The sequence below is a fragment of the Eulemur rufifrons genome, chromosome 7 (genome assembly GCF_041146395.1).
Source record: "Eulemur rufifrons isolate Redbay chromosome 7, OSU_ERuf_1, whole genome shotgun sequence".
Lineage (NCBI taxonomy): Eukaryota > Metazoa > Chordata > Mammalia > Primates > Lemuridae > Eulemur > Eulemur rufifrons.
This window is the reverse complement of record NC_090989.1, coordinates 2,741,515-2,766,493: the sequence shown is the minus strand read 5'-3', so window position 1 is coordinate 2,766,493 and position 24,979 is coordinate 2,741,515. Positions and strand designations below refer to the sequence as shown.

The window sequence follows — 24,979 nt, the reverse complement described above, 5'->3', positions numbered from 1 at the left end:
TGGATCTGAGGGTTCAAACTGGGGAGTGAGCATAACAGGAGTCTACAGGTGGTGTTAGGCCTGAGGTGGGCAGCCACTAACTGCTTGCAAGCAGACACTGACCAGAACATCCAGAGGCCTAGGAAGAATGTGGCATGGATTTGGAAAACTTTCAGAGACCCATAGGGCTCAGGTCAATGAAAAATTGGAAAGCAATGCCAGAATTGAGGCAGGAAGGCACATGTAAAGCGAGGTAAATGCTGCACTCCAGGTAACCATAGTCTAAGAGAAGCCAGACACTATCTCCCAGCAAGCACCGAGCAGCCCAGACCTCCTTCTACAATGGGTGGGACGCAGATAGCAGCTGAGGGGCACTGGGAGAGGCAGGCATTTCATACCGGGAATTTTAAACCAAGGAGGTGAAAGATCTATACATTGAAAACCATAAAACACTGATGAAAGAAATCAGACACAAATAAATGGAAAGCTATCCCGTGGTCATGGATTGAAGAATTAATATTGATAAAATGTCCATACTACCCAAAGCCATCTACAGATTCAATGCAATCTCTATAAAAATTCCAATGGCATTTTTTTTTCACAAAAATAGGAAAAAATCACCCTAAAATTCATATGGAACCACTAAAGACCCCAAATAGGCAAAGCAATCTTTTTTTCTTTAAGAATTTGCACTTCTAACAAGCCAAAGCAATCTTGAACAAGAAGAATAAAGCAGAAAGCATCATACTTCCTGATTTCAAATTATATTATAATCTAATAGCACAGTAATGAAAACAGTATGGTGCTGACATGAACACAGACATACAGATCAATGGAATAAAACAGAGAGCCCACAAATAAACCCTCACATATATGGTCAACTAATTTTTGACAAGAGTACCAGGAATACATAATAGGGAAAGGCAAGTCTCTTTAACAAATGGTGCTGGGAAAACTGGATATCCACATGCAAAGAATGAAATTGGGCCCTTATCTCATATCGTACAAAAAAATTAGCCATGTGTGGTGGTATGTGCCTGTAGTCCCAGCTTCTTGGAAGGCCAAAGCAGGAGGATCGCTTGAGCCCAGGCGTTCAGGGCTGCAATGTATTATAATCATGCCTGTGAACAGCCACTGCACTCCAGCCTGCATAACATAACAAGAACTCATCTCAAAAATAGAAAAAGAAAAAACAACAAACAAACAAAAAAAAACACACTTTTTAAAACAATCAACTCAAAATGTACCAAAGATGTAAATGTAGACCTATAACGACAGAACTACTAGAAGAAAACAGGGGAAAAGCTCCTCAACACTGGTCTTGACAATGATTTTTTTTGGATGTGACACCAAAAGCACAGGAAACAAAAACAAAAATAAACAATTGAGATTACATCAAACTAAAAATCTATGCAAAGCAAACGATCAAAAAATGAAAAGGCAACCTATGTATGGGAGAAAATATTTTAAAATCACATATCTGATAAGGGGTTAATATCTAAAATACACAAGGAACTCATACGACTGAATAGTAAAGAAACAAACAACACAATTTAAAAACAGGCAAAGGACCTAAACAGACATTTCTCCAAAAAGTCATACAAATGGCCAATAGATATATGAAAAGGTGCTCAATCTCACTAATCATCCGAGAAATGCAAATCAAAACTACAGTGAGGCATCACCGCACACCTGTTAGGACGGCTATTATTTTTTTACAAAAAGATAAGTGTTGGGAGGATGTGGAGAAAAGAGAACCCTTGCACAGTGTTTTTGGGAATGTAAATTGGTACAGCCATTATGGAAAACAGCATGGAAGTTGCTCCAAAAATTAAAAATAAATTACCCTTTGACCCAGCAATCCTACTTCTGTTTATACAGCCAAAGAAACTGAAATCGAGATCTTGATGAGATATCTGCACCCCCATGTTCACCACAGCAATATTCACAATAGCCAAGATTAGTAAACAACCTAAATGTCCATCAGTGAATTAAAGGATAAAGAAATTGTGTTATATACATACAATGGAATATTATTCAGCTTTAAAAAAAGAATAAAATCCTGTCATTTGCAACAGCATGGATGGACCTGGAGGCATTATGTTAGTGAAATAAGCCAGACACAGAAAGACAAGCACTGCATGATCTCATTTACATGTGGAATCTGGTTAAACTCACAGAAGCAGAAAGTAGACTGGTGGTTACCAGAAGTTGGGGAGTTGGGAACCGGGGAGATGTTGGTCAAAAGGTACCAAATTTTTGTTAGACAAGAGGAGTAAGTTCTGAAGATACACTATACCACATAGCAGCTATACCTAATAATACTGTATTGTAAATTTAAAATTCTCTAAGAGGGTAGAGCTTATAACAAGTCTTCTTACCAAAAAGAAAGAAAAATCATAATAAAGGGAACAGGAAGAATCTTTGGGAAGTAACGGATATATCTATGGCCTTGATGGTGATAATGGTTTATACTAAATATATTTATACTAAATATAGTATACACTTAGCTTCAAATGCATCAAAACATGTACATTAACTATGTACAGCTTTTTAATATGTCAATCATACCTTAGTAAAGTAGCTTAAAAATAAATAAAAATAAAAGAAACCTAAGATCTTGTTCTCACCAACAAGAAATATACAGTCTGGTTGGAGCTAACTAACATCTATGAAACAAGTAACAAGCAAACATTCCATCGTACTGTCTCTATGTAAACTGGGAAACCAAGGAGGGAGGACTTGATGTGGGTGGGGGAAGACCCAAAGGCAGGTTCTAAGAGGTATGACCTGAGCTGAGCCTGAAAGGACAGGCATCAACAGGAAAGACAGAGAAAATGAGGTATTCAAAGTTGCTGGGGGCAGGGAGGCAAAGATATAGGAAGCTGTGCAGAGTATTTGAGACAGAGAAGACCAGGAGTGGGAACACCCGTTAATCCAGTGGCCCCCTAGACGCCACGCACTTGGGGGACACCTAACATACACGACCTCCATAGTCCCCACCATGCAGATGAGGGAAGAGAACTTGAGACTGGGTCAGGATCTTGCTAACAGTCCTACAGCTACTAAACAGAAGAATAAAGGCCTCACCTCAGGGCCGCCAACATTCAAGGCCAAGCTCTTTCTCCGTGTGAATTTGGGAGTGAGCAGAGAGCCTGGTGAGAAAGAAGGGGAGGGAGGACCAAGCATGGGTGCTGAGTCAGACAAGAGTGAGAGAGCTCTAAGTATTGACAAAGGGAAAATATGACCAAAAGGGACACTTTTAGGACATGTGTAGATGGGAGTGAGAGCAGTGTATGGAGGGCGGCCAGCTAAGATGATGCAGTAACGCAAGCATGAGGAGTCAAGGGAAGACAGAGCAACACAACACCTTTCACTCTTACTAGATCCTTTCCAACAAGTCTCAATACAGAGTGCCTCTGAAACATCAGGCCTACGCACGTCACACAGCACAGGGCATCCCTACCAACATCTCTGCAGTGGAGTTATGCTCAGTGTCATCTTCTTTCAGCCTTAAGGACTTTTAGTTTTTGTGTAAAGGTCTACGAGCAATACAATTCTGTCTTTGTTTATCCAGAAAGGTATTTTGCCTTCATCTTTGAAGAATACTTTTGCTGGACACGGAATTCTTGGCTGACAGTCTTGTCTTTTGGAACCTTAGCGTGTCCTGACTCTGCATTATGACCACTGTTTCTGAAGAGAAGTGGGCTGCTAAGCTTACTGTGCTTCTCTTATACATGTTTTTTCTTGCTGATTTAAAGATTTTTCCCTTTGCCTTAAGTTTTCAACAATATGACCATGGTGGTCTAGATGTAGATCTCTATGTGTTTATCCTACTTGGAGTACACTGAACTTCTTGGATGGACAGACTGTTTTTCAACAAAGTTAGGAAGTTTGTAGACATTTCTTCAAATATTGTTTTATGCCTCCCTCTGTTTTATATCCCCTTCAGGGACAACAGTGCATACACTGGTATGCTCAACAATGTCCCATGGGTCTCTAAGCTTTCATCGTTTTTCTTCAATTTTTTTCTTTCCGTACTTCAGACCAGATAATCTCTATTGATCTAGCTTTAAATTTGCTGAAGCTTTCTACTACTATCTCAAATCTGCTGTTGAACCTGGCTAGCAAAATCCATTAATTTCTGTTTATTATTTTCCTCCTCCTACTTTCCTTGGGTTGTTTCAATTTCTACAATTCTTAAGCTAACTATTTAGCTCACTAATTTTCTGCTTTATTCTTTTATTATATAAGCATTTAAATTAACAAACTTTCCACTGAATACTGATTTAGTTGCATTTCATCAATTTTGATATATAACATTTTTATTATTTTGTCCAAAATATCTTGACTTCTATTATGATTTCTTCTTTTACTCATGAGCTACTTAATTTCTACACATGGGATTTTTACTAATTCTCTTTTTGGTACTAATTTCCAGCTTCACTGTGTTGTGGCCAAAGAAGATATTCCACATGGTTCTGGTCATCTGAAATCTGTTGGGATTTGCCTTATAGTCCAGAAATGATCACTTTTTATAAATGATCCATGTGTGACTGAAACAAATATACATTCTCCTGTTGGATGCAGTCTACATATTCAATCAAGCAAGGTGGTTAACTGTGTTTTTCAAATCATTCATCTACTTACTGATTCTTTGGTCTTCTTGATACACTGATTTTGACTGAGATGTGTTAAAATATCCATGGCCATTGGAGATTTGTGAATAATTTCTTATACTTTCTTCATTTTTTCTTATTTGAGACTATGTTAGGAGGTGCATATATAGTAATAAGTTCAGGATTTTTATATCTTTCTGGTGAATTGCTGAGACTCTACCTGGCATATTTTTCCATTTACTCTCAAGCTTTCTTTTCACGTTGTGTTTTAGATGGACTCTTGCAAACAATATATAGTTGGATGATTATTTTAAATCCAATCTGACAATACTGTCTTTAACTGGGTCGTTCAGTCCATTTACACTTACCATAACTGCACATATATTTGGATTTTTTACTTTCATCTTATATTTTTATTTTTGTTTCTTTTTTTCTCTCTTTTCTCATCATGCTCTGAATTATTTTCCACATTCCATTTTACTCTATACTAATGGTGCAGGAATATGTTCTCTTCTGTCTTCTCCATGGCACCCTATAAATTTTAACGCACGTACTTAAAAAAATCCTAAAATCAATCATTATTTTTACTCTCCTCCTGAATAGGACTAGAACTTCACAATGCTAGGGCTCTGACAGCACTCCTCCCCAACAAGTCTACTCTGCTCTTGGTGTTCCAAATCTATCATTTTTTGGTTCTGTTGTGTTTTATATAGTCAACATTTAGATTCATTCATATATTTGCCACTCTCTTTGATCATTCTTACTTGTATCTCATCTCTTCTATCTGAGATCACACTCCAGAAGTACATCCTTTAGAACTGCTGATTGGGAAGCTCTATTGATGACAGACTCTCTGTTTTTGTTTGTCTGAAATACCTTTATTTCACCCTTGTTCTTGAAAGATATTTGGGGGGAGATAAAAATTCAGGTTGACAGTTCTTTTCTGGCAGCATTAAGACATTGTATTGCTGCTGCTAAGGGGCAACTATTAGTACAAGTGTCATTCCTTTGAAGAGACAGATCTTTTGTCTGCCTACCTGTATTAGTATCTTTACTGTTCTGCAGTTTTCATTACAGTGTCTAAGTGTAAATTTCTTTTTATTTATCCTGCTTACAGTTAGGTGGACTTCTCAGATTAAAGACTGGGTCTCTCATCAGTTAATTCTCAGTCATTATCTCTACAAATGCTGCTTCTGTCCCAGAGCTCTGATGAGTCGGATGTGAAATTCTTCGTCTCTCCTCCATGTTTCTTACCTACTGACATGTCCCATCTCTGTCTCTGTGATTCGTTCTAAATAATGTCTTCAGATCTATCAACTTGATTATGTCTTCAACTATGTATAATCTTCTATTAAAACTGTCTAATAAACTTATAATTGCAATTAATTATGATGTTCATTTCCAGAAATATTTGATCCTTTCTCATCTGCCTAGTCATTTTTATAATTTCTTACTCTTTTGCTCACATATTAATCCTTTCTTTTATTTCTATAAGTATATTAAACATACTTGTTTTATACTGGTCTGATAATTCTTATATCTGAAATCTTCAAACTCCTGGGCTCAAGCAACCCTCCTGCCTCAGCCTCCAGAGTAGCTGGGACTACAGGCACCAATCACTGCGTCTAGCTAATTTTTCTATTTTTTGTAGTGACAAGGTCGGTCTTGCTATATTGCCCAAGCTAGTCTCGAACTCCTGGCCTCAAGCAATCCTTCCACCTTGGCCTTCCAAAGTGCCCAGTTTATAGGCATGAGCCACTGCACCACGCCTCACCCAGCATTTTGACTGTTCAGTAAGAAGAGTTGGTCAGGGATCTATTCCACCATATCTCTGGCTCCCAATCCATGGCCTGGAGGAACAGGAAGACCTGTAGGAAGCTTTCAACCCAAGACAATGGTGGCTCAAAACTGGGTGGTAATAGTAGATGGCAATCAGATTCTGGATATGTTTTGAAGCAGAGCCACCTGGATTTCCTAAAAGACGAGATGTGGGTTTAAGAGATAAAAAGGAGTCAAGAATCACTCAAAGGTTTTTAAAAGCCTGAGAAACTAGAAAAATAGAGTTGTGATCAACTGAGATTAGAAAGCTATGGGAAGAGTTTGGTGTGGGGGAAGATTAGAGGCTCAGTCTGAACACAACAAATGTCAATGTCTACCAGATGTCCATGTGGAGATGACAAGTAAACAGTTGGATCTTTGAATGTAGAGCTTGGGAGAGAGGTCTGGGCTGAAGGCACAAATCTGCTGGCACTTGATCAATGTTTCCTGTTATTCAGACAAGCCAAACAAATGTCAGATGGGGAGTAAATGCCTATCTGTCCAGTCAGCACTGTAAACATGGCAAGAAACGCAGCATGACTATGCCACGTGTGATCATGACACTAGTTTGTACTAACAGTCATATAACACGTGGTCACCATCCCGATACACTCTGTCTTCATCAGTTATTTGCTACATAGAGTTCTATGCCAGTTCTGTGGCATAAGAGGAATGTGAAGAATGTGGACAAAGCCTGGGAAAAAGCCAGCCACATAGTTAAATAAAAGGAAGAAAAATGAAATCGGCAAAGGTTAAAAGAAGTAAGATGATTTAGTCAGGGATGATTAATTGCAACTGATTCCACACTCTGGATGAGAGAAGTCTGGATTCTTGAGCTTTCATTGCAGCATGAGATATTTAGATTAGAAATAAAAAGGAAAAATAATATCTATTTAACACCTACTGTATTAGGTACTGACCCAGACATTACTGCATTTTTATACACATTAAGATCCTTGAGGTAGAATTTTATAGATCAGAAAAGCAAGATTCTAAAAGGTTAGGTAAGTTCACAAGCAGGAAAGCTGCCACTGAAATCTGAGTCTAGTGGGTCCAAGGCAAAGCCCATGTTCATTACAACAACTAAGTCTATATTTGATATGTGACAAAAAAATCCAAGCATTTTGAAAAAGCTATCTTTTTTCAAAACACTTCTTCTTCAAAAGGAAATTTTGGATGAACATTTTCCCCAGTTAGCAAAGGTCACTGATGAACAGGACAATATATGCAAATCATTTGAATATGCAGTTGTTATGGACTTATTAATTGGAGAACACAATGAAAGTTTCACTGACTTTGAGAGTCATGACATCATACTCAAATTAGCATGTCAGCATATCACCAAGGCACCTAAAGAACTACAGACAGACTTGACTGAGCTCTCTCAGGAGATGACACTTGAAAGCCATTGTTTGATGCTAAGAAAGATCCGATTGAAATATGGAAAAACGCAGAATACTCACACCTTCATGCCCAAAAAATGCACTCTTGCTTTTCAACCACTTATTGTTGCAAATCTACATTTCTCCTACCTAACCCAAATCAAGACACCCTTAAAGTCCCAAATGACTGATACCCATCTAGCGGGTCAACAGAAACTGTCACCTTCATACTGTAACCAAATATTTAAATGCTTTCCAACAAAAAGCAGATACAACAAAGTCATTAAAAGGTCAGTTAACTTTAAAATTAACAAATAGTTTTCATCTTTTAGAATTATTAAGTACACAGTAGTTAGATATTTACAAAATAATGTACATTTTTAAGTATATCTAATTGAGGTTTCTAGAATGCAGCATTATGTGATTACAGCTAAATTAATGCAGTCTTCCCTGGTCTAGAGTCTGAAAACAGTAACACCACCACCACCAGGCACCAAGAAGCACATGTTAGTTTTCAGAGAACTATTTGTGCTTCTATTTTTCTATTCTATAATAAAATACATATTTACCTTCCCAAAATATATACCAAATTCTATAACAAATTTACAGTTAAATTAATGTCATATATAACTCAGGGTTCAAACACCTTGGCCTTGAGTAGACCTTGTTTTGTTTGACTTCAGAACAAATGAGTCTAAAGGTATCAAGTAAGATGACCTTGCAATAGATTTATTAATAAGGTTTGGGCTGTGTTCACGGTGTTCAGAGACCCAGTGATTGTCTTCACGGATAAGGAAGCCTAGGACACCCCAGGAGCAAAAAGTTGCATTATGACAACTTAACAACCACTCCACATTGTCCATGACCCAAAGTTTAAGAAGGAAAAATCCACCCAAGTCCGAGAACACTATTCTCTCATGGTTGTCAGAAACTAACACTCTTGGGATGCTTTCTACAGACAAAGCTGCATAAATTAAGATGAAACTCCTAACAATTTTCACCCACCCCAGGAAACTTCTGGAGTACCATAGCTAGAAAGGGCCATAGAGAACACTTGGCTTGTGTTCCTCTTTTTATGAGAAAGTAAGTAACTCACAGACGGCTGCTGAAAGACCACCGGATACAAACTAGCCTAAATAGAGACCGGTGTACTGTTTCAAAGCAAAACCAGGCCTAATGGCAACTAAAGGTGAGAAGTCATCCAGAACTAAAGTTTCCATCTCTGAGGCACTTCCTGCTGACAGCAACCCACTAGAGTGGCTGGGGGACAGGATGTGGAGCCAGGCGGTCAGGGTTTCAAAATGCAGCTCACTCACTAGTGTCTGTATAACCATGGCCTTCTAATTTCACCTCTGTGTGTCTCTTTATCCACAAAACAGGAACGGGCCGGGAGCAGTGGCTCATGCCTATAATCCCAGCACCTTGGAAGGCTAAGATGGGAGGATCACTTGAGTCTAGGAGTTCAAGACCAGCCTGGGCAACATAGTAAGACCCCTTCTCTACAAAAATTTTTAAAATTAGCCAGGCATGCATCTGTAGTCCCAGCTACTCAGGAGGCTGAGGTGGGGGTGGGAGGATCACTTGGACCCATGAGTTTGAGCTGCAGTGAGCTACAGTCACACCACTGCACTCCACGCTGGGCTACAGAGCAAGACTCTGACTCTAAAAAATATATTAAAAAGTAATATAAAATAACATAAAATAAAATAAAATAGAAACAATATTTACCTTGTAGGGGTATTGATGGAAGTAATCTGTAAATATATGTGATGCACTTAAAGCAGTGACTAGCACTCAAAAAATATTAGGTATTCTTATTTAATTATTCTCCGCCTCACACCACTCTCCCCCTGAAATGGCATTGTCTCCTTGCACTTGGCCCATAACAACGAGCCTAGGAGTTACCTTATAGGTCAGGTCCAGGAACCACCTGCGATTCTGATTCTCTAGATGAAACAAAGCTGTTTGGTCAAGTATGCAACCCCTGGTGGGTAAGCATTATTGTGGAGCACAAACACAGCCCCTCAACCTTCTCTCAAACTGTGGAAGGTCTAGGACTTTACCCGACTTGCAAGCTAACAAGGTAGCGTGCTGTAGTTTCATGGATGCTAGCAGAGACGTGGACTCTTGAGTGCGAGACAAAGAACTTTGTTACAGCAACAGCCATAGCCAGAGTGATATCAGCCTTTACGCTGGTTGAAGACCCAAATCCACAGGGCCACACACATTCTGCAGGCTGTGTCACATGAGAGGAACCCCAAGCTCAGGGAACCCACATCTTTTATAGCATGTAGTCTGCCTAACCTTTGCCCTAGAGGAAAACATTATCTTTATTTCATGGGTATAAATAAACCCACCCTTTGCTCTGGAGGGAGATGGTATCTCTGTCTTCTAAGGATGTTCACAAAACACACAACCATGAAAAGATAGCCAGAAACAAAGGAGGTCAGGTCATCTGCTCATAATACATGAAGAAACAGGAGAGACCCCTGTGTTCCAACAATGTCTAAATAAATAAATATGTATACTTGTGTTTATGGACTGGAAGACTTAATACTGCTAAAATGTTGATTCCCCCAAATTGAACTGATGATTCAACACAATCCCAATAAAAATATCAACAGGATTTTTTTTTGTAGGTGACAAGCTAATTCTCAAATTCATATGGAGTGGCAAAGGGCTTAGCAACAGCCAAAATGACTTTGAAAAAGAAGAACAAAGCTGGAGGACTTACACTACCTGACTTTAATATTTATTATAAAGCTACCAAGGGCCGGGCGTGGTGGCTCACGCCTGTAATCCTAGCACTCTGGGAGGCCGAGGTGGGTGGATCGTTTGAGCTCAGGAGTTCGAGACCAGCCTGAGCAAGAGCGAGACCCCACCTCTACTAAAAATAGAAAGAAATTATATGGACAGCTAAAAATATGTATAGAAAAAATTAGCCAGGCATGGTGGTGCATGCCTGTAGTCCCAGCTACTCGGGAGGCTGAGACAGGAGGATCCCTTGAGCTCAGGAGTTTGAGGTTGCTGTGAGCTAGGCTGACGCCACGGCACTCACTCTAGCCTGGGCAACAAAGCGAGACTCTGTCTCAAAAAAAAAAAATAAATAAAGCTACCAAGATTTATTATAAAACATGGTATTGGCATAATGATATAAATGGATTAACAGAACAGAATAGAGTCCAAAACTAGACCCTCACATATACTGCCAATCGATTTTTCAACCAAGGTGTAAAGGGAATTCACTAGAGAAAGGAGTCTTCAAAACAAATGCTGCTAGAGCAACTAGATTGGCTTGTGCAAAAGACAAGCCCACCCCCCAAAAAAATCCACCTCTCATCACACAGAAATATTAACTCAAACCAGATAATATAGCTATGTACTCAAAACTATAAAACTATTAGAAGAAAACACATTAGAAAACCTTTGTAACCTTCATTTAGGCAGAAATTTCGACACCAAAAGCATGATTCATAGAAGAAAAAGAAAATAAACTTTATCAAAATTAAGATCTTTTGCTGTTGAGAGGACGCTCTCAAGGGAATGAAAAACATGCCAGAAACTGGGAGAAAATATTTTTCCCACATATCTGATAAAAGATTGAGATACAGAATATATTAAGAACTCTCAGTACTCAATAATGAGAATCAACCCAATTTATTTCTCTCTCTCTTTTTTTTTTTTTGAGACAGAGTCTCGCTCTGTTGCCCGGGCTAGAGTGCCATGGCATCAGCCTAGCTCACAGCAAAATCAAACTCCTGGGCTTAAGCGATCCTCCTGCCTCAGCCTCCCGAGTAGCTGGGACTACAGGCATGCACCACCATGCCCAGCTAATTTTTTCTATATATATTTTTAGGTGGCCAGATCATTTCTTTCTATTTTTAGGAGAGACGGGGTCTCGCTCTTGCTCAGGCTGGTTTCAAACTCTTGACCTCGAGCGATGCTCCCACCTCGGCCTCCCAGAGTGCTAGGATTACAGGCGTGAGCCACCATGCCCGGCCTCAACCCAATATTTTTTAAATGGACAAAACATATAAACAGACACTTTATCAAAGAAGACATGTGGATGGCAAAAAAGCACATGGACAGATGCTCAATATCATCAGTCACAACAAAAGTGCAACTTAAAGCCACAGTGAGGTGTCACCACACCTCTACTGGAATGTCTAAAATTAAACAGAACAACCATACCAAGTGTTGGTGAGGGTTATGCAGCAACTGCAACACTAATGCACTGTCAATGGTAATGTAAAACTGTACAACCGCTTTGGAAAACAGTGTGGCAGTTTCACAAAAACTAACATATACCTACCATATAACCCAGCCATTCCACTTCTAGGTATTTACCCAACAGAAAAGAAAGCACATGTCCGTGTGAAGACTTCTCCAAGAATGCTCACAGCAGCTCTACTTGTGATAGCCGAAAGCTGACGACAATCCAAATGCCCATCAACAGATAAGTAAATATCAATAATGCAATACCAGTTAGCAATAAAAAATAATGAACTATTAACACAGGACATAGATGGATCTCCAATAATTATGCTGAGTGAAAGAAGCAAGGCAAAAGGAATATAAATTGTATGATTCTATTTATACGAAACCAGAGAAAATGAAAACTAAAGTATGGTGCAGAAAGGCGGCAAGTGGCTCTCTGGAAAGCAGGGAGCAGAGGGGCAGGAAGGAGGAACCACAAAGGGGTAGTGAGTTTACGCATTCTCTTGACTGTGGTAATGATTTTATGGGGGGATATTTATCAGTTGTTCACTTTAAGTACATGCAGTTTACTGCATGTCAATTATGCCTCAATAAATTTGTTTAAAAAAATAAGCACTCACCACTGAGTAGAAATGGAGCTCAAAAACAGAGATTAATTGTATTATGAAAAAGGAAAGTCAGTATTGTTACATGCTTAAGTAAAATATATACCCATTAAATACAGTGTTAAAAATTATAATGAAATTGGGACAAAACCTTAGGTAAAATTGGTGGTTAAGTGTGAAGAGGAAGGTAAGCAGTAAAGGGGGCTTTTTATTTTAAACGAAATTTTAAAACACACACATACTCTACACGTACACGCGCATCTCTCTCCTCAGTGCTGCTGTCTCTCCAACTTCTTTTTACCCAAATTCTTCAATAATGGGACTTGTCCTTTATCTGATATTCAGAGCCACGTACCCCACGTACAGTGCTACGTTGTCCATAGAGAACGGGACAGGTTGATGCCATTTACCAGCTATTTCGTAAGATAATTTTTCTTTGTGTTACGGGGTCACCAGTAAATCATAACCAAATTGAAAACAATACTTCAGAAGTCGAAATTAAGCGATTTAGCATACCAATAATAAGTCTCTATAATTTGAAATCTTTAAAAAAAAAATAACATCTTGAGATGATCAATCCTACTTTCTAATACTTAAAACTTTCTTCATCTACAGAGGAACAGGTATACAGCAGCTCCCTCTTATCTGTGGTTTTTACTTTCTACAGTTTCAGTTACACACAGTCAACCACTGTCTGGAAATATTAAATGGAAAGTTGCAGAAATAAACAATCATCAGTTTTAAATTGCACACCATTCTGAGTAGTGTGATGAAATCTCAAGCTGTCCTGCCCCGTCCCACGAGTGATGTGCAGCATCCCTTTGCATTGCGTGTCCACGGGGCACACGTTAAGCACCCATTAATCACTTAGTGGCTGTCTAGGTTATCAGATCAACTGCTGCAGTATTACAGTGTTTCAAGTCACCCTTATTTTACTTCATAATGTCCCCAAAGCACAATTATTATTGTAAGAGTCCTATTTTGTTATTATGTATTGTTGTCAATCTCTTACTGCACCTAATTATAAATTACACTTTATCATAGGTATTTATGTATGGGAAAAAACATAGGCTATATAGGGTTTGGTACTATCCAGTTTCGGGCATCCACTGGGGGTCTTCAAGTGCATCCCCCATGGATTGGGGGAGGACTACCATATAAACCGTACAAAATTGTATAACTAACCACCCCCACTTACCACTCAGAAGCCACCAGAGCAAAGGGATGAACCCTGGACTCTCGCTGATGTATTTCAAGCCTTTCAAATTGATGCTCACATTATACAGGGACATCAGCATCAACCTGGAACATAAAAGAAAATGGTGTTGAGATGTTAGTCCATCCACACTGTATTTCACCCTAAATACATCTCTAGTGAAGACCTTAACATAGTTAAAGCTTTCCTTAAATTTCAGGTGTCCAATTCCACAATCTGGATAAGTATGTCAGTATAAGGTATGTGAATTGATATTTGTCTAAGTGAGGCTACAGGAAAATGGGAAGCTTCAGCAATGATATCATACGATACCACCATCTATACATTCAAATAATCAAGACACATGAATGCAGAGACATTCCATAGAAAACCTCACAAACCATATTTATTGATTCATCCCTTTTATTACCAATACTGCATTAAGATACAGGCAATCCTCAATTCGTAAGTGTACTCTCAAAGTTCAATTCAGCCATCTAAAATCTAATGGTATCTTTTTATTCAATGAACATTACACATGACATCTGGGTAGCCAGGTCTGGCTATACAAGACTGCTAAAACCACAACATGTGGAAAGAAGAACACTACAACCTCAGTCATCCGTAACGACCAAAGCAATTTACTGAGTAAAATTTTACAAGCTCTTTCAGGAACTGAACCACAACCGGCAATTTAGAGTCTGATGAAAGTTGGAAACTACAGGACTATGGTTTCTGAAGATACTGCAGAATACAGAGATCCCAAACACTTCACACAGCAAAGTAATACAAGAGGCTAGGCAGATATTTTGCAAAGCCTTTAAAATAATGAATGAGCTTGCAAGAAATGAGGGAAAAACATCTCTGATCAGGAACAAAGTGAGAGCACAAATTCTGAGAGACAAGTGCAAAAAGATGACAGATTACAGAAGCCCAAAGCCTCAGACAGACACACAGACAGGCATTCAGATTGCAAGCCCTGCAGAAAACCAGAAAAGAGTAAACTTTTAAGCTGAGCATGAATTCACATTTTTGGCAGGCCTGAAAAATCTCCAAGCCAGTAATTTTAATATAAATTAAAATTTACATTAAATTTTAATATAAATTTTGGCTTGGGATAGGAGCTCCCACAGCTTCCTGGGCATTAAAGGTGAGGACCCTCAACCTGGTCTTCAAAGAATTCCCACCAATACAGTATTAGCAAATGTGAGCTCATAATAAAAATCATAATAAAACACACACACATACACACACACACACACACACACACACACACAAAAAGACCATATAAGTAACAGCCAGCACGAAGAACCAATGACAGGGCCAGAACCAAAACTTTTTCAGATACTAGAAGTATCAATTGCAAAATATAAAATGGGTATGTTTAATAGGTGAAGATAATTTTAAAAGAAATTTAAGACATGATCAAGAAGCTAGGGCTACTATTATGAACGACCAGGTAATTAAAAAATAACAGTAGAATTTACAAAAATGAAAACTATAATAAAAAAAATATAAAACTCAAGGGTAATTAGGTATATGGGAAAAGAGAAATACTAAACAGAAAACAGAGCTAAAGAAAGCAGAGCAAAAAATAAAAACGGAGGCTAAAGGGAGAAAGTTCAACATTCTTCCAATATGGGTTCCATAAAAAAGAACAGAAGGAACGAAGGAGGAAAAAAATATTTCAAAAAGGTAATGGCTGAGACCTTTCCAGAAATAAGTAAACACAAACCCTCAGATTCAAGAGGCATAAAAAATCTCAAGGAAGACAAATAAAAATAAATATAAATCTACACATATCACAGTCACACTATAGGAAATCAAAGACAAAAAGAAAGATTGTATAAGTAGCCAGAGTTTAGAAAAGACACATTACCTACAAAAGAGAATTACACTGAAAGCTGGGCTCTCAGCAACAGAAGTGGAAAACACAAGGCAAGGAAATTATATCCTCCAAGTATACAGAGAAAATACTAATAAACTGAGAAGTGTAAACCCAATAAAAAATATTTTCATCAAAGGGGGTAAAGTAAAAATACTGCCAAGAAAACCTCAGACATTTTACCACAAACATACATGAACTAAATGAATCTGAAGGACAGGCTTCAAAAAAAAGGAAAATGATCTCAGAAGAATGTTCTGAGATACAAGGAGAAATAGTAAGTAAAGGGAGACGTGGGTACAGAGAAGTAAACATTGGTGGTAAAAGCAGCAATCAAAATGTCTAACATACGGCATTTTTGAAATTTTTCAATAGAGCTAAGATACAGTCCGTGAATGCATGTGATCCAGGGGGTAGATATTAAAGCATTCTAAGATCCTTCCACTGTTCAGGAGGGGAAGACATTACTTTCAAGTATATGCCAAATACATCAAAGCTGTAACAGGGCTCATTACTGGAATACAGAAATGGAGGTAAACTTCTCGAGACATGAGAGGAAAAACATGAACTCAGAAAAGATCTTAGTGAATTCAAGAGGAGGAGGAACGGAGAGACAGAGAGACAGAGAACAGAGAGACAGAGAACAGAGAGACAGAGGGAGAAAAGGATAGAGGGAAGATTGACTAGAAAGAGAACTCAGAAAAATCATACTAAATAGAAACAAAAAATCATGATGGAAAAAATAAATCCAAGTATTTCACTAATTGCAAATGTTAAGGGACAGAATAATGTTCCTATTAAAATGCATAGGTTATAGATTGTCACACTGGATAAAAAACAGAATGCAACAATGTACTGTTTAAAAAAAACAGATCTAAAATAAAAGCTCACAGAAAGGCTGAAAGTAAAAGAATGGGAAAAGATGTATCAAGCAAATATTAACCAAAAAAAAAAAAAAAGACTGAAGTAGCTATATTATAGAAAAGAAACTAAGGGAAGAGCATTTTTAAAGATAAGGAGGTAAAATACGTAATGCTGAAAGGTTCAGTTCATCAGGAAAATATCATTCTCAATCTGCATGCACCTAATAAAACAGCCTCAAATATACATAAAGGCAAAAACTGACAAAACTACAAGAAAAAGCTGACTAGTACACAATAATGGGAGATTTTAAGACACCTCTTACATTAAGCTAACTCTCTGATCCACCATGCAATTAAGTTAAAAATCAATTTTTTAAAGTAAGTTTTAAAATTCCAAACATTTAGAAAATTAAAAAGTACACCTCTACAAGTACAGGCCAAATAAGAAATTATGAGGAAAATTAGGCAGTATTTAGAATTGAATAATGAGTACACTAAATAAAACTTGTGAAGTCAAGCTTGTGAAATAAATACACACACACACACACACACACACACACAGAGCCTTAAATGCTTATTCTAGGAAACAAATCTAAAAATGAATGAGTCGCAGCAACAGCAGAGTAATTTGCCTTGGACTAACCCTCCTGCCAAGAAGAATCACAAATTCTGAACAAAACAGAAGAAACATTTAAGAGGACTGGAAAGCAGCCCAAAGCAGGCAGAAACTGGAGAGAAGCGCCCCCTTGAAAGAAGAGAACATTTTTTGAGACAAAGAGGGCAAATATGTGGAGATTTGGGCATGACTGCACAGCAGGGGGTGGCTGCCTCCATCAGACACCTGTGGATGACTGGCTTGAGACCAAACCAGAGTCCAGGGTTCCCAGAGTGGGAAGCAAGGAAAGAGGAAATCCAGAAAGGAGGGTACAAAACAGGAGCCGCACTAAAACGTGCCTGAAAAACCTTCCTGGGTCCTTGGCTGGCCTCTGAATCGCAGAAGCACGATGCAGACACTGAGGAGCCCGCCAGAGAGAGGGGGAGCTGCAGACCTGAGGAATGAGGCACAGATTTGGGACGTGGACCCCGAGGGGGAACCAGTGTAGGTGTGAGTGAGCTTTGGGGAACCAGTGTAGGTGTGAGTCAGGCAAAGCTCACGACTCGCTAGAATAAACACCCTTCTCTTCAGGAAAAGATAACAGAGGCCAGAGACCACACAACATACCTTCTGCAACAGCCAGTTTAACCAGCAGGGCTGGCTAGGATGAGGAGAGTAAGGCCCTTGTTTCCGCTACAAATTTAAGGGGGGGGGGGGTGCCAAGAGGCTTAGTAGCCAAGATTTTTTTTACTATTATAATTCATTATTTTTAAAAATAAAAATTAATGCAAAAATTCTATGATAAGAAATACAGCAAAATTTTAAATAAAGATGGAATTGTAACAGTGCCATGACAAGACATATTGGAACCTGAGGCAAAAGGAAAATCAGTCCCACTGACCCAGTCCACTAACAAGGGACTAACTCAGCAAATCATGGTACATGAAATGCAAGTTTGCCCTGGAAAAGTTTTATTATAGTTTTCTGTTAAAATATCTGCTTTCCTCACTAAACTTAGTTTGTCAAAAGCAAGCTCCATGGCTTGTCTGTCTTGACCACCTCACAGACCCGTACACGTGGGAAAGTGAGCCCTCCCCTGTGAGCAACGGCCCCGCAGAGCCAGACAGCAGAGGCCATGGTCTCCCTCCCCCCACATTCCTGTGGGCACTTTCCAAGTCCATGGCAGCGCCGTGGACTCAGAGAAGATGCAGCTGCGCGAGCATGCTCCACAGCAGGGGCTCCCAAATCTCCAAACAGGATCCTCAGCCTCCTAACAGGCTACAAAATGAGCCAAACTGCAAGTCTTTTCTAGTTGCACTGACAATTTTTACACATATTCCAAAGCTACTCACTAGTAACCTATTTAATGAGGTACTAAGGGCTACTCAGATGTAGTGTGCATGAGGAAAATTCAGCACCTTAACTAAAATTTAGTGAGGTCTCTAATCCACAATTCCAAGAAGAGAAAAGTTCCTACTTCAGATCACAAACACACATAGTTGGAATTTCTTAAAATTAAATGTATTGTCCACGGCCACTTTCCTACAGGCAACAGCAAGAGTCACTGCAACAGGAACGCTATGGCCCTACAATATTTCCTATCTGACCTTCACAGAAAAAGTTTGCCAACCTCTGCTTTACAGCATGAAAGTAAGATAAACCAATCTTCTCTAGATCTCCAAAGGCAAAGGTAACATCTAGTAATAACTGTAATATGGGGCAAACTTCAGAAAATATGTCCGGATGAAATTCTTTATCATCTGTCATTTAAAGTGGCAAAAACAACTCACAAATTGACAAATGTCTTTAAAAGCTCGTGTTTGTTCAAAATTCATTATCCTTAAGAAGCTAAAATGAAACAAATGTAACTACGACAACAGTAACTACGACAACAACAGTGTCACCTGAGACCTCATGTCACTTCCATACTACACCTCACAGAAGACCAAAGACTTCTAGGTCGCACAGGAGTTAGCAAAAAACAAATCCCAAATGAGTTTCTGTTTCTTATGCAAATGTTTTCTCTAATATAACATTCCTGTTCCAACCAAGAATATTTGCAAATAATGAGTCAAGTTTCCAACTGCCCCTTCAATTTACTCTTCTAGTATTAATATTCTAAGTAAATGTCATTTCTCACACTAGTGTTCTACGAATCACATTTTTTTCTTCCAATGACAAAAAAGGTAGGCAAATTCTGCTTCCTACCACAAACCTAAGTGGGAAAATCTGTTATAAATGGAATTAATGGGCTCCAAAAGAGCAACTTCCCCAGTCTCTGCAGTCTTGATAATTTTAGATGCACACGACATCCATGGTAAAAGGACTGAAAGCAAGACTGAGATAAGGGTGCTGGTGAACTCAAAATGCTGCACAAGCAACAGAGCTCACTTCCAGTAAGAAGGAAGCTCTGCTTCCTTAACCGTGCAAGCCCTGGGGCGGAACAAGCTCTCCCCTGAGAAGAAAGAAAGCACTCCTTGACCTCCTGACACAATGTGAGTCAAAGTAAAAGAGATACAACTGAACTACCTTATTCTTGATCTTAAAAGGAAACATAACTTGTAGCCTAGAAATAACAAAATAAACACACCCAAGACTTCAAAACAAACTAGCAATAAAAATAAATAAGAAAAAGGAATGAGTGTGATGTCCACTGCCCAGAAACAAAACTACAAATCAGTCATCCTAAATTGACCAAAATCTAAAGCAGCCAACTTAGCACCATGAGATAATCCTTAAGTACAATATGTAATACAATTTTTACAAAAGATTGCATGTAATTTCAGAAAGAAGGGATTGGCACAGCAATACAAGATGCTATCGGACCAAACGATTCCTGGCAGAAACTTAAGAGTTAGAGGCCTACCAATTAGGAGGAGTATGTTAAGTAATTAACTACTGAACACACTTGTAGACTCTGTGCTCCTGTCATCAGTCAAGTAACAACCTGAAAATTTGTGGCCTATAACATATAATCCTAATCAAATATCTATATATTTGTTTTTATCTATTATGTAACATTGAAGGCATAGGAAAAGATATAAAGAACAACACTGCACCCACCTCCCTGGTTAAGAAAGAAAACCTCCCCACTGTAGTTGAGTCCCCTTTGTGGAATCACCTGCGCACACACTTCAGGGAGGTGGTGACCAGCAGCTACATCTGGTATGTGAAACAGCCCAGCATTTCTAATACTTTAACTACATTATGTATGGAAACTTTTAATTTTGCTTTGCATGTTTGTATCAACAGCAGCATACTGTATGTAGTCTTCCACACCATGCTGAGATTTGTCTATGTTGATTTGTACAGTTCTAAGTTATTTCCCCTGAAATGTCCTACCTTTGTAATTGATCAATTTTGTTTTTATCTCTTCTCCACCTTACAGACATTTAGGTAATTTCCTAGTTTGTGCTATCCTGTTTTCTATACAAGCATCCTGGTACTCCTATGTAAAATCTCTGGAGTACACGTGTGCCCTCAGGCATGTGCACAACCTCCACAGACACCACCCAGCTGTCCCTAGGTACCCTGCCCCAGCACAATGAACAGGTGTAAGCTTCACTGTGGCTTCACATCCAATCCAAAACTTGGAACTGTCAGACTGACTTTTTTCAATGAGATGAAATGAAAAGACATTTACTATGGTTATAATCTGCATTTCCCTGATAACTATGGAGGTCGAGAACCTCTGCCGAGTTTATGAAGCTTGTGTGTGTTTCTTCTGTGAATTGCCCAGTTATCTCTTTTGCCCATTTGTGTATTTGGTTATCTGATTTTTTCTTATTGAAGAGGCTAAATAAGCACATTACTTAGTTACAGGAGATTTTTTATTTTTTTATTTTATTTTATTTTATTTTTTGAGACAGAGTCTCACTCTGTTGCCCAGGCTAGAGTGAGTGCCGTGGCATCAGCCTAGCTCACAGCAACCTCAAACTCCTGAGCTCAAGCGATCCTCCTGTCTCAGCCTCCCTAGTAGCTGGGACTACAGGCATGCACCACCATGCCCGGCTAATTTTTTCTATATATATTTTTAGCTGTCCATATAAGTTCTTTCTATTTTTAGTAGAGACGGGGTCTTGTTCTTGCGCAGGCTGGTCTCGAACTCCTGAGCTCAAACGATCTGCCCACCTCGGCCTCCCAGAGTGCTAGGATTACAGGCGTGAGCCACCGTGCCCGGCCAGGAGATTTTTTAATGTACACAGAATTAGGGTAATACCTTTCCAGAAGAGCTGATGTTCCTGGCACCATCTAGCGATTTATAAATCAATACTAGGCCAACTCAGTGGATGTGAAGCATGCTGTGGCTGAAAGCTCTACCACCTGGAAATAATACATATTAGTTCACAGGTCCCAAATGTTACAGATATTTTAGAAACTTGATTAACTTTTATTAATATCTGGAAGTGCTGAGGACTCCAAACTTAGGAACTTGATTATCTTGAATTTGTCTTCAAAATGTACTTCCCTCATCAAGACAATTAACTGTTAAACAAATGTCCTAAAATAATCTTATAAGATCCTTAATGATAACTTTCCTAACTAGAATTATTAAAGCTTTGAGTGGAAACTGTTTAGAAACCCAATCATGTTTGAACATTTTTTTTTCTGTTGGCACTAAGCCAGTTCCTTACATGAAGAAGGGGTCAGGCCACCAAAATGCAATCACATTCTGAAGGACTGTTAACAGGAAACAAGGTAGGACAATGACCCAGAAAGTGAGCATTTGCCTTCTGTGTACTGGGCCTCAGGAACACAGAGCTGAAGACACCGTCCATGCTGCCCGGAAGTTTCCGGGACATGGCAGAGAGACAAGCAGAGCACCTCTGAACATGGTGTGGTTCGAGCTTTTTAGCTCCCTCTCCACACTTAGTTCTAAAATGCTGCCATTGTTTTAAGACAGTTTGTGGAAACACTTCTAGAAGCATCTTCAGAAAATACAGGCTGTGCTCTATCCCAGACAAGTTCTTCGGAAGATGAGAGCTTGTGGGAAGATTAGCTCTGCAGACCCAGGTGCATGTCTGCTCTGTAGAGAGGTGGGAGGCTGTCCTCATCCTGGTTTGCTCACAAAGGTGAGCTGGTTTTCCTGCAGAGCTCACAGCTGGTTCTGAAATTAACCGCACAAGGAACCTGGACTGCCCACAAGCAGCACTTCTCACTGATACATCCTGGTGACATCTGGGGAAGATGTCAGGCAACGGATAAACCAATAGTAACTTCAAGGAGCAGGGACGAGGTAGAGCACAAACTCCAAGAGGCATTCCTGTAATCCGCCACCCCTGTGTCTGGCCCAGACACAGCCTTGCAGAGCCACTGCTGTCCCTTTCAGCCCCTCCTTGACCACACATACCACGGACTCTCTGGCCCCCGTGAGTGAAACGCACTGTGACAGAACAAAGGTGTTTTCTTCACAGAGCCTACAACCCAGCTGCAAACCTGGGGAGAGTGTTATACTGAAAACCAAGTGGCCATTCAGGAACATAAATAACACACTTCCTGGAACCCTCATCCATCTCACCTGTCAGGGGTCTCCTCCCTCCAGGTAAGGAACCACCTTAAACTCTGGGCCTTCAACCAGCCCTTTCAATGACACCTCCAAGAGGTCTGACCCCTGAGATGTTAAAAGGCCTCTCATGGTCTCATGGCCTATTCAACAAGGATTGGTAAAAATCTTAATGAAATATGGACAGTCAGGAAAAAAAAATAAACTGGCCTTGGTAAGTTAATTACCAAAAAGGCCAGGGGACTTTAAAAGGCTGGAGAAATCCAGATATCTAACATGAAATCAAAATGTGGGCTGCCTAGCTTTTGTCAAGTGCTGGGGAGAAAAGAAACTACAGAGTCACGTGGCAGCAATAAGGAAGGACAAGCCTCAGGGCCACCACACCCGCTCAGTGCCAGGACATGCTCCACACAAACCCTGCCCAGCCCAGGCCATGCACATGAGCCTGGTGACCACTGCTGGAGGTGGAGGAAACGGACTGAAGTGGTAGTGACAGGGGAAGCTCCTGACACTTGTCACCCCCTCCCCCAGCTAAATGACTAAGAAGAAATTCACGACTCTGTCAGGTGGCCATTTGTAGCAGACACCTGTGAGGCTGACATGGATGGGAAAATTATCAACGAGGAATGGGTGTTAAGGCCTAAAAGATAGAGCACTGCAGCAGACACCGTCCTGTGACCACACTGGCAGCACAAAGCACCTCAAGGGGCCCTCCAAGGTCAGCTGGTGTGTCTGACCACCAGATGTGAAAAGTCTGTAGATGTGAACAGTTAAAAAAAAACAAGGTCTTCCAGCTGGGCACGGTGGCTCACAACTGCAATCCTAGCACTCTGGACAGCCAAGGTGGGAAGATCGCTTGATGTCAGGAGTTCGAGACCAGCCTGAGGAAGAGTGAGACCCCATCTCTACAAAAAATAGAAAAATTAGCCGGGCATGGTGGCACACGCCTGCAGTCCCAGCTACTCGGGAGGCTGAGGCAGGAGGATCGCTTGAGCCCAGGAGTTTGAGGTTGCAGTGAGCTACGATGATGCCACTGTACCGTAGACTGGGCAACAGAGTGAGACACTTGGAGGCGGGACAAAAAAGTCTTCCAAAAACAGGCAAACTAGGGATAGCCAGAAATAATAAGTCTTGGGAGGCGATGACACCCAGAAAACTCAAAGGCTGACTCACAGCAATGTCCCACTTTCCACCCTAGATGTTTGCCACCAGAGATGGCTGTGTGGCCCCACAGCAGAATCAACTCTGCTGCACCAGGGCTCCACAGGCCCACAGGGACTTCCAGGGGAGCAAAAGGAATAGCGCATGGGAGCTGGCCCTTCATTCTGGGAAAATGTGTCATGTCATGGTAAACCCAAGGCCACCCAAATTCCAGCAAAGCTGGCAAATGGTTTGATGTGGACCCCGGGGCCCTACTGAAGGGCTGGCACAGCCTGGGAGACAAAGGCTGGCAAGGAGCCAGCAGAGAGGGAGAACTTGAAAATGCTGAAGTGGTGACAATTAATTGAGCAAAATCCCAGAGAACAGCAAATCAATTGCACAGGTGGGAGGATTATTCACACACACGCGGACATGTCACATGTTCCTCTCATGCATGAGAGAAGAGAGTGAGGGTGAGCAGAGATAAACAGGGAGGTGACTGAGCTGAGGCAGCTCGCACTCACATCCGCGGTCCGTGTGCAGCAGGAAGGAAAGCCGCCTGCCAGGATGCGGCCAGCAGAGAAGGGCAAACAGGCAGGTGGGGAGGGGTGTGCAGAGAGTGCACAGTCTGTCATCACCACTGTGGAAATGAGAGTGGGGCCTGAATCAGGACACAGAAGAGGATCCAAGGGGTGGTCAGGACCAGGAACAGTGGCATGAGTCTATGCATCTGAGGAGCCTTCTTCTTAAGCATCACTGAGCAGCCCTGGTTGTAGGAATGCAGGAGGGGGATGGCTGAGCTGATCCATGGTTGGGAGCATCAGGAAACGTGATGCAGGCTGGGATCCAGGTGAGCTAGAAGCGAGGGAAGCCATGAAGGTGATGGTGTGCTGAGGAGCAAGAGGGCTGGGCGAGTTTAGAGGCAACGGCAGCAGAAAAAGGAGTCAGAGAGGAGAGGATGTATAGCCTCAGAGCTGGGCAGTCCACCTGATGACAAAGTGCAGGGGGTGGCCACGTGGGTGGACCACTGCCACAGTGAAGGACACATCAAATCTTGGGAGCTGAAGAAGGCAAGTGCCCCTGAAATTATTAATAGATTTTGAATGAATCATCCACAGAGATGTCCAAGCCATTTGAGACAGAGGTGGTGGGGAGGAGAAGCCAACAAGTCAGCACT

The 24,979-nt window shown here is 40.4% G+C and overlaps 1 protein-coding gene across 1 annotated transcript in view; it reads right to left on the bottom strand.

Annotated features, from left to right (window-relative positions):
* The window catches only part of HSF2BP (heat shock transcription factor 2 binding protein), a 108,570-nt gene that overhangs the window by 30,037 nt on the left and 53,554 nt on the right, over positions 1–24,979 (bottom strand). The window contains exon 8 of the mRNA XM_069472242.1: positions 13,820–13,923. Coding sequence (XP_069328343.1) covers positions 13,820–13,923 — 104 coding nt within the window. The remainder of the gene's footprint in view (positions 1–13,819; positions 13,924–24,979) is intronic.